General features: G+C 53.6%; 1 protein-coding gene across 2 annotated transcripts; it reads left to right on the top strand.

The window, feature by feature from the left end:
* Positions 1-96: 96 nt before the first annotated feature.
* Positions 97-14022, top strand: SPINT1 (serine peptidase inhibitor, Kunitz type 1). Of its 2 annotated transcripts, none has more exons than XM_082735572.1 (11): positions 97-680; positions 892-1431; positions 9177-9304; positions 9533-9671; positions 9755-9925; positions 10095-10121; positions 10460-10585; positions 10703-10753; positions 12347-12517; positions 12730-12777; positions 13134-14022. In XM_082735572.1, exons 2-11 carry the CDS (start codon positions 951-953, stop codon positions 13355-13357), a joined length of 1566 nt encoding a protein of 521 aa, XP_082591698.1. In that variant the 5' UTR covers positions 97-680; positions 892-950; the 3' UTR covers positions 13358-14022. The 2 variants fall into 2 exon arrangements, with proteins under 2 accessions (XP_082591698.1, XP_082591699.1); XM_082735573.1 differs by having other exon boundaries at positions 471-593.
* Positions 14023-17170: the final 3148 nt, after the last annotated feature.

Genomic DNA, 17170 nt, shown 5'->3' with positions numbered 1-17170 from the left:
TGATTTCCCGAGGGCTGACGACGCCCGCCAAATCGTCTGCATCGGGCTTTCCCCGGTTTCTCCTCCCCCAGTCCCTTCACCAGCGCCTCAGGCCTGACTGGGAATGACGGCCCCGACCGGAAAGGGAAGCCGGAGGCAGCCGCCCCGGAGCGCCCGACCCCCGAATGGGCGACCTCGCTGCAGCTTCCCGCCGGCGTTCGGGCCCCGGGGGATCTGGCTGTACTTCTGGGGCGCAGGACCCCGCCGCGAGCCTGGACTCGGCGGAGCGGACGTAGAGCAGGCGGGAGGGGCGCCGCTCAGAGCCCCCGCGGGGAGCAGTCCGCGCGGGAGAGTCGGGGGCCGCGGGGCGGCGGTTCCTCGAGGCTCCGCGGGGCTGGGCTGGCGGAGCGCACCGGGCGTGGGCGGGGCCGGCAGAGCCGGGGTTAATGTCCGCCCCGCCCCGGCCGCACTGACTCAGTTTCACCAGAAACCTGAAGAGGAGGAGGCCGAGCCCCAGCGCACCCGGCACCGGGGCGGAAGCGGCGGCCGGAGCCGCGCAGGAAGCCGGGACCGGAACCTCTGCAGGCCGGGCCCCACCCCACTTACCTGCGCAGGTAACCCGGGCCCCGGAGCGCGAGGCGGGGACGGAGCGGGCTCGGAGCATGTTCGGTCCTTTGTTCGGCGCTGCTGCGTGTGTCCGGGTACGTGGGCTCCTTAGCCGTCCATCTGACCGTCCGTCGGGCTGCGGGCTCACCCGGAGTGTGCTTGACGTGGCCCGCGTCCCCTTCCTCACTCCCCGGGCGCGGGGTGCTCCCCATCCCTCCGCCTGACTTAACTCCCGGCCGGCTCGCCTCCCTTGAAGCGTCGGGCTGATCCCGTGTGTCTCCTTCCCCGTCTCCTACCCTCTTTCAGATCGCTAGCACCCTCGGAGCCCACAAGCCCGCGCAGTGAAGGTGACCCCCGTGGGGAGGATGGCGACGGCCCAGGGGAGGATGATGGCCTGCCCCCGCCTCTCCCAGGCCCGCGTCCCAGCATTCGCCGTGTGGCTCCTGTGCGCGCTCGATCTCCTGGGCACCGAGGCTGGGCCGCCGCCCGCGCCCCCCGGGCTGCCCACGGGAGCCCCCTGCCTGGAGCGCTTTACCGCCGGGGTGCCTGCCTTCGTGCTCGATACCGAGGCCTCGGTCAGCAACGGGGCCACCTTCCTGGGCTCCCCCACCGTGCGCCGCGGCTGGGACTGCGTGCGCGCCTGCTGCACCACCCAGAACTGCAACCTGGCGCTGGTGGAGCTGCAGCCCGACGGCGGGGAGGACGCCATTGCAGCCTGCTTTCTAATGAACTGCCTCTACGAGCAGAACTTCGTGTGCAAGTTCGCTCCCAGGGAGGGCTTCATCAACTACCTCACGCGGGAGGTTTACCAGTCCTACCGCGAGCTGCGGACCCAGGGTTTTGGCGGTAAGGACGAGGGAAACGGGTGGGATGGATTTGGGGGAAATTTAGAAAGGGGGTAGGTCATGGAGTCCTGGGGAAGGCGAGGCATCAGAAAGCAGTAAGGAAGACGGTCTCTTTCTGCCCCGACTGCTCCTTAGAAGTAGGCAGTACAAGCAGTAAACAAAGGGCAGGCTTTGAGTGGGGAGGGGAAACATTCTAGAGCCCAGACTCTGGGTCCGGAATTCAGGATGTTGAATGGGCTGGTGCTCCTGGATGTGTGTTTGGGAGAGAGGAGGCAGCTCCTTGCCAGTCCTGGTTCCTGACCGTGATATGCGCAGTCAGGAAGTGAGTTGCCTGGAGGCCGCAGGGTGACTAGGTAAGCACCCCCTGCGGAGCACTCTTCTAGGCACCTTGAGGCCCTGTTGAGTGAGCCTGGGGGAGAATTTCGGCTCTGCTGCCAGGCAGGGACAGGTTGGCTTCTGTCTGCACCCCTGTCCCCATCTGTTGGCCTTTTGGTGGTCTGGAAGAAAGGGCCAGACCCCAGATGCTAAAAAGACAAGCCTGGTGGGGGGGGGGGGTGTTGTGGGCACAGGACCCAGAGGCTCTGGGGTGGGGATGAAGAGGGTTGCCCTGTGAGTCAGCCCACTGGTATGTGTACCTGGTAGGGGAGGGATGTCAGCTGTCCAGGCAGGTGTGTGTGGACGCGGTGAGCCAGTCGGGGCTCTCCCAGCTGAGGATGTGGTAGCCTTGTTTACTTCCAGGGATAAGGGCAAGGTGGGGGCTCTTCCTTCCTCCTGGGACTGAGCAGTGCACTGGGATTAGGGCCCCTCCAGAGACTCTCGTTCCCCATTTTTTCTCCCGCTGCTCTGGCCAGGTGGGGCTCCAGGGCAGGGATGGGTCACAGCTGATAACCTCTGTTAGCACTTGATAGTTGACCGATGGCTGTACCACTCAGCCTCCGACTTCGGCCTCATGACAGCCACTTCTGGAAAGGGTGCTATTAGTCGTCAGCCCACTTTTTAGATTAGGAAACTGACTCCCGTGTTAAATAATTAGCCCAGGATAGCACTGCTTATATATGGGAGACATGGGACTCAACCCAGGCAGGATCTTCAAAAGGCCCGTGCTGTTTTTCCTGCATAAGACCACCTTTTCTGGTAGAAACCCAGCACTCTGACCCAAAATAGCTCAGGAGATAACAGTCCTAGGGGCTAGGACTGGGCTGGTGCTCAGTCTGGGGGTGGTCTCAGTTCTGGAAAGTGGAAAAGAGACTGTCTAGCTTTTTCCTGGGCCAGTGTCTCTCTCTCAGGTTAAGGACCTGCTCTTCTCCCTGTCCTTCCAGTAGCTCTCCTGGCTCTCTGAGAAACGGTGGGATGAGAATTCCGGGTGGGGGAGGTGGAGAGTACCATCTCTGGGCCAGGCTGGGCCACCTGAATCCCACTGGCCCAGGGCCTGAGCCTGTTCCACGAGGAAGTGGCACAGAGTGTAGGTGGTGATGACACTAATTGACCTGAGCTGCTTGTGCCTTCCTGCTCTGACAGAGGGTCCATGGGAGCCCCACTCCAGAACCCAAACCTAAAACTCTGGGTTCTGGTCAGGGAGATGAGTTGGTTGGGGCTCCCTGGTCTTGAGACCAACCTTCCTCATTTGGAAACCCCGATCTCCGTGCCCCCTTCCAGACTGGCCTATTTGCACAACACAGGGTGGAGTGGGGATTTCCTGGGTCACTGAGGAAGCTGGGTAGGGTGTGAACGGAGTGTGAGCTCCAGGCCATTTTTAAGGGTGCTGCAGTGCTCTGGGGGTGGAGGGGAGCTAGTTGGTATCAAGGAGTCCATTCTCAGATGAGCCTCGCTAGAGGTTGGAGGTGGGAAAAAGCTGGACAAAGCCATCCTGGAGGCTCAGATGGATTAAGACAGGCAAGGTGGACAGAGGCTCGGGGCATCTAAACCTTTGATTCTTGCACAGGGTAGAGAAATCCTCGACAGAGTGGGTTAGCTTGTTCCCTTTCCCTGTCTGTGGCCAGGCCAGTCCAGTCCAGATTCCTTTGGCCTCCTGAGCACCCTGGTCCTTCCTGCACTCCCCTCACTTGCCCTCCCCCTCTTTCTGTTGGAGGAGTGGCTTAGGAGGAGGAGTCTGTTTCCTGGAGACCTGAGGCCTGGCAGCAGTGGGAGGGGCTGGCTTTATGGCCACTCTGGCCCTTTGTCCTCTTGAGGGGGTAGGAAGTAGGGAGTGGAAGGGTGGAGCATCTGCCCCTTGCTCCCAGGGCCTGGGGCTGGGTGGATGTGGCTGGTTTGGCCCAAGGCCTGGAGCATCACTCCACTGTCCACTGGGGCTAGCCTGTTTGTCTGCTAGGGAGACTGGCGGGTGTCTTGGCTTCAGCTTTCTGAAAAATGTAACGAGGGAGGCACCCCCGTGGCCTTGTCTCTGAGGTCACCCCAGAACCTGTCCCTCTTGGACCCTTTACTGATTGCCAGCCAGGCCCCCAGAGTGTGGGTTCCGTCCGGACAGGGGCTTTTCTTTCCTACTCTTCTGGTTCTGTTTCCCCACATTCCCGGGAAGCCAGGGCCTCCTTTTCTCATTCTTCTAGGCCTCCATACCTGTGTGTGATATGCTTTTCTGTGGAAACTCTCTCCTCCCATCCCTTCACTGGCCCTGTGTGTCCTGGTCTTCCCCCTTGGGTCCACCCTGTGTGAGTCTGCCTCATCAAAGAGGAATCTCTGTGACTCAGCCTCCCACTAGCGTTCTTATCTCTTACCTTCTCTTCTCCTTTCAATTCACTCTCAACGCTTGACATAACTCCCTGTAGAGCCTTACTAGAGGGCAGTTCAACAATATCCATCCAAACTGTAAAAGGGGGTGCCTGGCTAACTCCGTCGGAACAGTGTGCAACTCTTGATCTCAGGATGGTGAGTTCAGGCCCCACACTGGGTATAAAGATTACTTAAATGAATAAATAAATAAAAACTTTTGAAAAACCCGGTAAATGTGGGCACCTGGGTTGCTCAGTGGGTTAAGCCTCTGCTTTTAGCTCAGGTCATGATCTCAGGGTCCTGGAATAGAGCCCCACATCCGGCTCTCTGCTTAGCAGGGAGCCTGCCCCCTCCACCCCCACTCTCTCTGCCTGCCTCTCTGCCTCCTTGTGATCTGTCAAAAAATAAAATACTAAAAAAAAAAAAAACCAACCCCAGTAAATGCACATAGCCCCCAGCACAGTTCCACTTGCAGGAATTCATCTTGTGGCCATACTTACATGTGTGTAAACCAACTTACCAGCCAGTTACTCACTGTTTGTAACAGTGAAGAATTGGAAGCCATCTAAATGTCCATCAACACAGCCTATAATTGCATATGGTAATGCTGTTTTAATAATAATAATAAACCTGAGGCAGTATGGTTTAGTTCTTAGTAGGGAAGGGAGAGGAAAGAAAAAAAGAATCTAAATCAAGAGGAGACCGGTGTACTTGTTAATTAAGTTGTAAGTTATGGTGCATTCATATACTGAGTACTGTGCAGCCAGAAATAAAAGGAGATTGTTTCCATGTTGCTATGGAATGATTTCCAAAACATACTGTGGGAAAACCATGAAAGAGATCTCGCATGCTTCTGAATTCAGTACTATCTCTCTTGATACTCACAAACACACACAAAATAGTATGAATGGGTCTCCCACTCCCCCTGCTTGTGTTCCCTCTTGGGCTGTCTCTCTCTGTCAAATAAATAAAATCTTTTAAAAAAAAATAAGATTTTATTTATCTCAGAGAGTAGGAGCAGGAGGGGAGGGGCAGAGTGATAAGCCGACTCCGCTTTGAGCAGGGAGCTGGGTGCGGGGCTCCATCCCAGGACCCTGAGATCATGACCTGAGCCAAAGGCAGATGCTTAACCCACTGAGCCACCCAGGTGCCCGTCTTTTGTACTTTTTGAATTTTTTATCCTACATATGTACTGCCTAAGTTAAAACAACCCTGAGATTATAAAAAGTAGTCACAATCACACTTATAAGTAGATGGGTGACTTACAGCATGGTGTCTTAGAAAGAGCTATGGAGTCGGATAGACCAGGGTCCAGATCCCAGCTCTTCTGTTCAAAAACTGAGTGGCCCCGGGCAATTCATTGAACCTCTCTGGTGTCAGTTTTCTGATCTGGAAAGGGGCAAGAATGCAGTTGTGGATGATGGTTAGGAACGCAGGTGACTTAGATCAAGGGTCAGCAAACTTCCTGTTAAGGTTCAAATAGGAATTATGTTACGCTTTGTGGCCCATATAATCTTTGTTCCAGCCACTTCAGTCTCTTGTAACACGAAAGCAGCCGTTGACGATATATAACCAAACAGGTGAAGCTGTATTCCAATTCATGGATGCACATTTGAAATTTAGGTGCTTTCCCGAGTCACAAAATAATCTGAGACGCCTGGGTGGCTTAGTGGGTTAAAGCCTCTGCCTTCGGCTCAGGTCATGGTCTCCGGGTCCTGGGATCAAGTCCCGCATCAGGCTTCCTGCTCCATGGGGAGCCTGCTTCCCCCTCTCTCTCTCTGCCTGCCTCCCTGCCTACTTGTGATCTCTCTCTCTCTCTCTCTATGTCAAATAAATAAATAAATTCTTAAAAAAAAATACTAATCTTCTGATTTTTTTCAACCATCTAAAAGTATAACGGGTAGTGGGCCAGATTTGGCCTGCAGGCCAAAGTTTGTCAGTTCCTACTGTAGATGATGATACGGTCACCAGGAGACGTTAAACTCTTGGAAGCTTTGTCAGTAAACCCAGCTCCATATCTTTCTCTATCTCTGGCCTCTCCGGAGCTCGCATGCACACTTCTGCTGTCCGCTGGTTACTCCTCTCAGTGGTCTTCCCTTCCTCAAGTTCAGCTTCTCTGATTGAACCCCACAGGTTCCCTCTCGATTGGGTTTCCTTTCTATCTGCGTCCTGGCTTCTTTTCCACCTGCCAGTGCCTGTCAGATAGTGGAAGCGTCTGTCCGACATTCTTACCACATCCTCCTTTCCATTCCCTCTAATTCCAAGTATTCCCTTCGCACATGCCCTGAACTGCTGTGCTGGTCCCCTCACTGGCCTCCTCGCTTCAGAGAAGTAATTCAAGGTGGGGAGCCTGGGTGACTCAGTCAGCTGGGCATCTGCCTTCAGCCCAGGGTCCTAGGATCAATTCCTGCATTGGGCTCCCTGCTCAGTGGGGGGCCTGCTTCTCCCTCTACCGCTCCCCCTGGGTGTGCTCCTTCTCTCTGACAAATAAATAAAATCTTAAAGGAGGGGGGAAGCACCTGCATGGCTCAGTCGTTTAAGTTGTTTAAGTGTCTGCTGCCTTCGGCTCAGGTCATGATCCCAGGGTCCTGGGATCGAACCCCATATCGGGCTCCCAGCTTAGTGGGGATCCTGCTTCTCCCTCTCCCTCTATCTCCCTGCTTGTACTCTCACTCTCAGTCAAATAATGAATAAATTTTTTCTTTTAAAAGGGGGGGAAGTAATTCAGGACAGCGGGATCACTTGCTATATCCTGGAGCTCAGGAGGGCCCCTTCCTCCAGACTCCTGGACCTCGATCATGCATCTAGGAAGTCCATGTCTGGTGCAGCCCTGGCCTCCAGAACTCTGCCCCTGCTCATGGCCATGGTTGTTCCCTTCCTGTAGCGCCAGTTCTTAAATGTTTGAATGTCATTTCTGCTGTGTCCCCGTGCTCTGGCTCCGCATTGAGAGTGCTTTGAGGTATGTCTCACCACGCTGGGCTCTTTCTTGACCTCCAGACCTATCTTGCGAAACCCCAGCTCCTTTTTTTGGCTCACATTTTCTGCTGTTATCAGTAGCCCAGCACATTTTTCCCCACAACCAAACCAAAAAAAAAGACAAAAATTAAAGAATTAGAAACTCATTACTCCGCTGTCGACTGGGGCTCTGACTTCCTGTGGCCTCTCCCCACTTGGCGTGTCCGCTTCCTTGTCTGGGACACACACCACGCATTGCTGCATCTTGACTGGTCTTTTCTCCCATGTTGCTTCCTGGTGCTCAGTGTCATCTGCCCAGCAGGACTGGAGTCCCTCAAAGGCAGTGTCTCCCTTCCTGTAGCTGCTGAAACAAAGTACTACAAACTGGGTGACTTCAAATCACAGAATTTTTTTAAGATTTTATTTATTTATTTGAGAGAGAGAGAAAGATAGTGAGAGAGAGCATGAGCGAGGAGAAGGTCAGAGAGAGAAGCAGACTCCCCGTGGAGCTGGGAGCCCGATGCGGGACTCAATCCCAGTACTCCGGGATCATGACCTGAGCCAAAGGCAGTCCTCCAACCAACTGAGCCACTCAGGTGTCCCCAAACCCCAGAATTTTATTGTCGCACAGTTTGAGAGGCCAGCAGTCCAGAATCCAGGTGTTGGCAGGGCCCACGTCTCCCTGAAGAGTTGGGGAGGAGGCTTCCTGGCCTCTTCCAGCTCCCAGCGGCTCCAGATGTACCTTGGCTGTGGCTGCATCACTCTCATCTCTAACTCCGTCTTCACACGGCTTCCCTTCACTCTGTTTTCTCCTCTTCTGTCTTCTGTAAAGACACGTGTCATTGCCTAGCCCGCTTCACGGCCTAACCGCGAATGATCTCATATGGAGATGCTTAACTTTGTTGCTTCTGCCAAGACCCTTTTTCCAGAGAAGGTCACATTGACAAGTTCTGGAGTTAGACATAGGTATGTAGTCTGGGTCCCAGCATTCATCCTAGTACAGGCAGGAATCCTGCTTTGATCTTGTTTCTCCCAAGCCCCTAACTTCAGACTGGGGGAAGCCGCAGGAACAGGCATTGTCAGACTGAGGGAGGGTGTGACTCCCTGAAGAACCCTCGTAAGGGGGAGGCAGAGTCCGTCTACAGTGCCAGAGGCAGGCACTCTCCCATGGCTGCGAGCTCTGGGACACCAAGGCTTGCCATGTTGCTGCCCAAGGACTCTGTGCTTCAGACCTCTACCAGGCTGGCCTTCCCAGCCAGCAATCCAGACCAGCAGAATGAGGGGTAATACTGTTACTTGGCTTTTCAAAAAATATTGTTACTTTAACTTTTTTTTTTTTTTTTTAAGATTTTTATTTATTTATTTGACAGACAGAGATCACAAGGGGGCAGAAAGGCAGGCAGAGAGAGAGGAGGAAGCAGGCACCCTGCTGAGCAGAGAGCTGGATGCAGGGCTCGAGCCCAGGATTCTGGGATCATGACCCGAGCAGAAGGCAGAGGCTTTAACCCACTGAGCCACCCAGGCGCCCCTTACTTTAACTTTTTAAAGCAGTTAGCACAAGTACCTGGTTGTTACAGAAAATGGGAATAAGCTCCTCTGTCATGTATATTTTTTCCTTATTTGTGATCAAATGGCACATGCTGTTCCGTATTTTGCTTCCAGAAGCTGTTTTACACTAAAAATGCCTTCAGGGGGTGCCTGGGTGGCTCAGTCGCTTAAGCATCTGCCTTGAGCTCAGGTCATGATCCCGGGGTCGGGATTGAGCCCCGTGTTGGGTTCTTTGCTCAGCAGGGAGCCTGCTTCTCCTCTCCCTCTGCCCCTTCTCCCCTGCTCATGATCTCTCTCTCACTCTCTCAAATAAATAAATAAAATCCTTAAAAAAAAGATGCCTTCAGTATATCAAAGACACATCTAAAAAGAGGTCAGGATGCTGATTTAGTTGTGAGCCCCTGCCTGGGCCATGCGCATGCTGCTGAGCCCCTGTGTGGCTCCGTATTGTTCCCCACTTCAGGAGAGCTCTGGTCCATTCTGGGAGAGTTGACCTGACCTTACCTTCCTCTTCAGCGTCCCGGATCCCCAAGGTCCGGGCAGGCATAGACTTGAAGGTGCAGCCCCAGGAACCCTTGGTGCTGAAGGACATGGAGAACACAGATTGGTATCTACTACAGGGTGACACAGATGTCAGAATAGAGGTGAGACACTGGACTGGCTCTCTGACTCCCACTTCAGCTCTCCAGGGCCCCCTTTCCAGGGCCACAGGCCAGTCTGAGCTTCCAGATGGGTGGGGTGGATAGAAACCAAGGATCCCCTTAATACCAAGCCCCTGTGCCCTCCCTTTGGGGGTGGCTGTGTGGCAGGGAGGACCTGGGGCAGCCCAACGGCATCCGGGGTCCCAGCCTCACGGCTCTTCCTGTGTGTAGAAGAATGAGCCGGACCAGGTGAAGCTGTGGGGACTCAAGGAAGGCACCTACGTGTTCCAGCTGACAGCGACCCATTCCAACCAGCCAGAGAGCATGACCAATGTCACAGTTACTGTGCTATCCCCCAAGCAGACAGAAGGTGAGGGAGGGGGTAGGGAGGCCGTTCGTGGAGCCAGCCCTCTCTGTTGATGGGGCCCCTCACAAGCTTTCCCTTCCCCCCAGAATATTGCCTCGCGTCCAGCAAGGTGGGCCGCTGCCGCGGTTCCTTCCCCCGCTGGTACTACGACCCCAAAGAACAGATTTGCAAGAGTTTCGTTTACGGAGGTTGCTTGGGCAATAAGAACAACTATCTTCGGGAAGAGGAGTGCAAGCTAGCCTGCAGGGATGTGCAAGGTGGGCCTTTAGGGGGTAGCTTTGGGGCTCAGGTGACTTTCCCCGTGGGTGGTCTCTCCGAAGGTCAGGGCAGTGGGTGGGGGAGTCCTCCATTTCCAGGCGCCCCTGTCAGCTCATTCCTGCCGGGACCTGGCACTGACTCCTCACTCATCTGTTTTCTTTCTTCTAGGCCCCTCACTGGAAAGGCACGGTCCGGGTGAGCTTTGCTCCTTTCCCCATTCCCCTCAACTCGGCTTTCACCTCACCTCACCTTGGCTTTGTCGCCACCCCAGCTCCCTTTGCCCAGTCCATTCCTGCCCTCATAAGATGTGGAAGGACCACAAGTGTCCCACCCCTTGCTGCCCAGCACCCTGTCAAGATCTGCCCAGTGTGTGCGGGAGGGCTTGTGGGGGGCGGGGGTGCCAGTCGTGGAGCAGGGGACATGTCATAATGCCATGTTGGGGTAGAGGAGGCCAAGTCGATGATGGACTCTTGGTACCTGGTCACCTGTGCTTGAGCCTGACCTCACCCTTACTGCCGTCCTGCCCCACCCAGTGTGCTCTGGCACCTGTCACCCCGCCGAGTTCCGCTGCCGCAACGGCTGTTGCATTGACAGCTTCCTGGAGTGTGACGACACTCCCGACTGCCCTGACGCCTCCGACGAGGCCACCTGTGAGAAATGTGAGGCCTAGGAGAGGGAGGGGTGGTGGGCCAGGGTGGGGGAGGCCTGCACTGTGCACCCTGCACCCCGGGGGAGACCCCTGTGGGGCCTGGGCCTCTGAACTTTCATCTTTGCAGACACCAATGGCTTCGAGGAGCTCCAGAACATCCACTTCCGCAGTGACAAAGGTGAGATTCTCCCCTGTGCCCAGGGTCAGGACAGAGGCCCGCACTGCTGTCTTCCCTCACTGCTCCAGGGTGCCTGAGGGGCCTGCTGGGTGTGTCCCCTGCAGGTAGAAAGCTGGTGGGCAACTAAGCTCTCTTCATTTCCATGTTTCCCAAGCATGGGTCCTCCTCGTAACACCTTCAGAGATTGAACCATGCCTGCATATAACCGAGACGTGATTTACTTAGCATTTTTCCTATAAATCAAGTACTTTGTTTTTTTAAGAGTTAATTTACTTGAGGGGCGCCTGGGTGGCTCAGTGGGTTGGGCCTCTGCCTTTGGCTCAGGTCATGATCTCAGCGTCCTGGGATGGAGCCCAGCATTGGGCTCTCTGCTCAGTGGGGAGCCTGCTTCCCTCTCTCTCTGCCTGCCTCTCTGCCTACTTGTGATCTCTCTGTCAAATAAATAATAAAATCTTTAAAAAAAAAAAGAGTTATTTTACTTGAGAGAAAGAGAGAGAGAATGAGCAGGAAGGAGGGGCAGAGACAGCGAGAGAGAGAAAAGCAGATTTCCTACCGAGCAAGCAGGAATCCTAGTATCCTGGGCTCAATCCCAGGACCCCAAGATCATGACTTCAGCCGAAGGCAGACGCTTAACCAACTGAGCCACCAGGTGCCCAAAGTCAAGTACTTTTTAAACTTAATGTATTATAAATAAACAAACAATGTATTAAAGGAAATGTCATCTCACTAGCATATATGGAAAGCTACTATTACATGCTGCAAATCGAGATGAACTATTAAAATAGCCATAATAGGGATGCCTGGGTGGGTCAGTTGGTTGGACAACTGCCTTCGGCTCAGGTCATGATCCTGGGACGAGTCCCACATGGGGCTCCCAGTTCCGTGGGGAGTCTGCTTCTCTCTTTGACCTTCTCCTCGCTCATGCTCTCTCTCACTGTCTCTCTCAAATGAATAAATAAAATCTTTAAAATAAATAAAAAATAAAATAAAATAGCCATAATAAAACAATGTTAATAGGGGTGCTAGGTCACTCAATGAGTTAAAGCCTTTGCCTTCAACTCAGGTCATGATCCCAGGGTCCTGGGATCGAGCCCCGAATTCGGCTCTCTGCTTGGCAGGGAGCCTGCTTCCAATCCTCTCTCTCTGCCTGCCTCTCTGCCTACTTGTGATCTCTGTCTTTCAAATAAATAAAATCTTAAAAAAAAAATGTTAATAAATTTTAGCCCTACCCCCTATAGGGCTCAGATCCTGAACCTTCTTTGTTAAAAGATAGACCATCCAAAAAAATAATAATAATAATAAGATAGACCATCCAGTGTTAAAGAAAATGAAAATAAATAAATAATTAAATAACAATAAAAAAACAGTTACACAAGTCAGTGGAGGGTATTTCTAGACCTAAAATTGTCCCGGATCTGTCTTCCTTGCTTCTGGCAAAACTGCCAGAAGGGCCAGCTGTTTCTGGGGCCCCCTGAAGCCCTCCCTGTGTCTCAGCATGAGGCAGGAAGCAGTGACCCTGTGGAGCCTGGTGAATGGCAGCAGGGAGGCCCCCCATGGACCCGCTCACCCCTTGGCCTGCTCTGTACCCCCCAGGGCACTGTGTGGACCTGCCAGACACTGGCCTTTGCCAGGAGAACATTCCACGCTGGTACTACAACCCCTTCAGTGAACGCTGTGCCCGCTTTACCTATGGTGGCTGCTACGGCAACAAGAACAACTTTGAGGAGGAGCAGCAGTGTCTTGCGTCCTGTCGTGGTGTCTCCAGTGAGCTGGGCAGTGGGGCTCAGGAGGCGGGCGGGAAAGGGCTCAGCTAGAACACTGTGCTCTGTCTCCAGGCCTGGGCCAATCCTGGCTCATCATCAGAGTACCCGGAATGGGGGTGGCGGAGGGTGGCAGTGGGTGGTCTGGGGTGCTGAGGAGCAGCTGAGTCTCAGAGCCTTGAGTATTGACTTGTTTCTCTCCTCATCCTTTTGTAGAGAAGGATGTTTTTGGGCTCCGGCGGGAAACCCCCATTCCTAACATAGGTGAGCCCTGGTCTGCCCTCTCACGGACGGGTGGGTGTCCTCCCCAGGATTAGCTCCGTGTGATCAATGCTGACTGCTGAAACCTGTGTCGAGAAGGATCCTGAGGTTGGCTAAAGGGACAGAGTGCCCATAGCCACAAGCAGAGGAAGGAAGCATGGGAAAGTGCATGTCATATGTTTGCCATCAGAGTTCCAGGCCTTTCCTTGAGCTCCTGATGGAACCCAGCTGCTCATTCGCTGGAGGCCATTCCACACCTGGCATCCATCTGACTCGGTCCATCTGCACAGAGTGGGGGTGGGCATCAGAGCTGAGCAGGCCTTGGGAGCTTGCCTCCATTATGCCCCTTCTTCTCCCAGGCTCCGTGGAGGTGGCCATTGCGGTCCTCCTGGTCACCTGCATTGTGGTGGTGACAGCCCTGTTGGGTTACTACTTCTTCAAGGACCAGAGGAAGGGCCTCCACAGATACCGCCACCGCCGCCAACACCACCACCCTCAGCCCCCTACCCCTGCCAACTCTACCGTCTCCACCACAGAGGACACGGAGCACCTGGTCTATAACCATACCACCCGGCCCCTCTGAGCCTGGGGCTCTCGCAGTCTCTTTCCAGCTCTTGCCTGTCCCTGCTTCCTCCTCACCAAGATGGAAGCCTGGGCCAGGGAAAACTGCGGGACCAGACTCCTACAGCCTGGTTCCCAGGCCCACTCTGCTTCTGAGGCAGGGCTCTAGCCCCTCTGGGAGACATCTCAACGAAGCTTAGGCCTCCCATTCCTGACAAAGCTCCAGGGTCTAGGAGGAGCCGAAAACCTTTGAGCCAAGTCCCACACACAGATGGACCTGTTTGCCTAGGATTTCAGAAGAAGTTGGAGTTTTGTTTCTTGGTCACAGTGGCCTGTCCCCACCCTGTGGCATTGGGAAGGGGCCTGTGGTAATGTCAGAAACTGGAGACCCCCCAAGCCCTCCTCTTCCCACTCTGCACAGACCAGGGCTAGGGTCAAGGACGTCCCTGTATATTTTGTGCTGTAAAGTTGCTTTTTTGTTTATTTAATGTCATGGGGATGGGTAAGAGGAGTGGAAAGAGGCTGCCTCTTCCCTTCCTCTAAGAATGAGGCCTGGCCCCACCAGCCAGCAGCTGCTGTGTCCTCCCCACATGCCCCAGGGCTCTCAGGCATCACACCCCCACCCGCTCCCCTGCCTTCCACAGGCCCCAGTCCACCCACAGGGTAATAAAATGGTTGGTTCTGTGAGGTTGCTGCCTCTGCTCTGTGGGGCAGGAGAGGGACAGGGTTGCTGGGGAAGGGGGGAGGCGGTGGAGTAGGACCGCCCTGTACAACCGGTTTGGTGGTTCCCGCTTTGGCCACCTTGCTTAGCAGGTTTTCCCACCCTTCCCGAAACTGCCCTCAGCCCCTGAGGGTGGAAAGAATTGCCGTGTTTGACCACCAGAGGGGAGGGTTGAGGGCCATGGAAGAAGGGGGCCCAGGGAGGCTCCTGTACTGCCTGGTAGCATTATGTCTTCCTGGTTTGAGCCATGTCAAGCCTGCTTGGTTGCTGGGGCAGATCCTGAGTGCTGTGTGTAGTGGGGAACTCAGGGGCAGGGAGGAGCATGGCGTTGAGCTCTGGGTCTTCACTCCTATTGGTGTGGGGGCCTAGGTCACCGCTGTCTCCCCTGTACCCCCCCCCCAAAGAAGTTTTGGCCTCTTTACAGGAGTGTTACTGCTCCCCAGGCTTTGAGCTCCTGCCCAAGGGCCTTTAACTGAGGTACTCCACCCCATACCCCGCTGTGTTTCAGCCAGTTTTTGTTTGGTTTCAAAAACAAAAACAAAAAAAAAACCCATCCTTTCATTAATTTCTTAAACAAATAATATATTGAGCTTCTATGTGCCCTACACCTCCAATCGGATATTGTCAAGCATGCAGGAAGCATTGCGTAAGTGCTTTATGTATCTTAAGTTCTTTCCTGGCACCCAGCCCTGTGATGAGGGAAGGTACTATTATTATCCCCCATTTTCCAGGACGCTGACTCAGCAGAGTTCCCAGGGTCTTATAGGTACTGAGGACCGGGTTCAAATCCTAACATGGCTCCTAGTCTTACCTAAGAGATACTTTTGGACTATAATAATTGCTGTACAGAAAAATAACATGGAGGAGCACCTGGGGGGCACAGTCATTTGGGCATCCAGCTCTTGGTTTCAGCTCAGGTCATGACCTCAGGGTCATGGGATTGAGCTCAGCTTCAGGCTCCAAGCTTGGAATGGAGTCTACTTGGGTTTCTCTCTTACTCTCCCTCTGCCCCTCCTGCCCATGCTCTCTCTAAATCTTAAAACAAAACATGAAGATGCGAAAGGTTGGGGGCTACAAATGATTGCAGGTAAGGGTACATATTTGACTCCCGGAAGTGTACAGCTCCATGAATTTCCATAACCACATGCATCCAGGAGGCAAGCACCCGGATCAGGAAGCAGAACCTTGGGCGCCTGGCGGGCTCGGTTGGTTAAGTGACTGCCTTCAGCTCAGGTCATGATCCTGGAGTCCCAGGATGGAGTCCTGCATCGAGCTTCCTGCTCAGCCGGGAGTCGGCTTCTCCCTTTGACCTCCCCCTCATGCTTGCTTGCTCGCTCTCTCAAATAAATTCTTTTTAAAAAGCAGAACTTTTCTAGCACCCCAGGATGAGCCTCCTTTTGACTGTTAACACACTACTATGTTCTTGTAACTGTTGCGCACTCAACCTGGACCACATCCTACTTCTCAACTTTTGGCCGAATTGTTCTTCCCCAAAGGCTCCCACGCTCGCTCAGGTGGGAGACACCTCCTGAGCAGAGAGTGCTCCCTTCTCTCTGTCTCCTTATCTGTCTTCCCTCTAGGTTGTGAACTCCTGGAGACAACAGACGATATCTTTGTAGTCTCGGGTCTCCATCACCCCACATCCCCTCCATGACCTTAGTAAATGGTAGTAGATAGACGGCAGGGGCAAGTCTCATTACTCTGGTGCCCCCCCATTTCAGAGGATATTGAATTTTGGCTTCCAATTCTGCCAGCCATTCATCTATCCTTCAAGACTCCAAATGGTTTCGGTTTCTCTAGTGCCCCTAGCCCTGGGGACAACCCCCATTATCCCTTGGATCTCTGCAGCACCTCCAAGGCTGAGGTGATGAATGACTCATGAAATTCTGTAGCCCAATGCCTCCAACAGTGATCAACGAAAAATAAATGCTTAATTGTTTGTTGGACAGAAAGGAACATCCCCCTCTTAGGGAGGGGTGGAGATGAAGTGAGACGATGCCAGACAAAGTGCCATCTCCGGTAAGATCAGGGGTGCAGGGAGGATTCTGCCCGGTCAGCTCGGACAACGGGAAGAAGGAGCGCACAGGGGCCGCTAGGGGGCACTCTCACCACTACCAGGCGCTGTGTTTTCGCAGAAAGCGTTTGAGCAAAGGTACCCAGTCCCAGGCAGGCAGCAGGTGTGGAACCACAAAAGCTGAGACACAGCCTCCACTCTTCTAGAACTTACACTAGAGCGCAAGCAAAAGGAATGCAAATACTGTTAGAAACAGATTGGTTCCCAAATCGCTTGTTTCGGTGACTTTCCCAGCCATCCTCTTTTCCATGACCACCCTTTCTCAGAACTTGCACATCTCCATTCCTTTGCACAGGCTGTTGCCCCTACTTCAAATGCCTTTCTCCCAGAAAGCCTCTACTCCTCATGATGAAGCTCAAAAAGTGTTTGCTGTTTCTCTAGCCAAAGCCTATTGCTGCCCTCTCCACTCTCCTGCATTGTACAGCTATTGTACAGCTCTGGGGCATGCGTGGCCCGTGGTAGTGTAGGTCTGCCCTCATCTGGAGGAGGCTCCTCTGGCAGGCCTGGGGATGGGCTTCTTCTTCTTCTTCTTCTTTTTTTTTTTTTTTTATAGTAAGTTCATTTATTTACGTGATCTCTATACACAATACTGGGCTTGAGCTCACGACCATAAGATCAAGGGTCACATGCTCCTCTGAGCCAGTCAAGTGCCACAGGGATGGAGTCTTATTTACTTCAGTGTCCCCCATGCCAGGCCATGCTTGGCAATACAAAGTGTCTAACAAAAGGCTGTTGAATACAATGGAGGCTAGTCGAGCCATGGAAATTAAGAGGGATGTTGAGAAATGGCTTCATGGGGGAGTTATAAAAAGAGATGAGCAGGCGGGTGTGGGTGTTTCAGGCACAACAAAGCATAGTGAGCAAAAGCCAGGCAGTGAAGACCATGGGTCTCATTTTGACCAATGAGCTGCTCAATTTGACTCAAACCCTGAGAGGGAAAGCCAGGAGCCTGGTGGAGAGAGGCAATATTGGTGAATATGTTAGTGAAGACAGATTTGAGCTGGGGAAGGAACGATTCAAACTCAGCTTTAAGGAGTGGT

Source organism: Mustela nivalis (genome assembly GCF_964662115.1).
Source record: "Mustela nivalis genome assembly, chromosome: 6".
NCBI classification, from domain to species: Eukaryota; Metazoa; Chordata; class Mammalia; order Carnivora; family Mustelidae; genus Mustela; species Mustela nivalis.
This window is presented reverse-complemented; position numbering and strand designations above follow the sequence as displayed.

Excerpts from the sequence above, each read along its gene's own strand:
- SPINT1 (XM_082735572.1), top strand. The coding sequence starts at position 951 with ATGGCGACGGCCCAGGGGAGGATGATGGCCTGCCCCCGCCTCTCCCAG. Across the intron at positions 10,122-10,459 it reads ACTGGAAAGGCACGGTCCGG|TGTGCTCTGGCACCTGTCAC; the intron begins GTGAGCTTTGCT and ends TGCCCCACCCAG. Across the intron at positions 12,518-12,729 it reads GTCCTGTCGTGGTGTCTCCA|AGAAGGATGTTTTTGGGCTC; the intron begins GTGAGCTGGGCA and ends ATCCTTTTGTAG.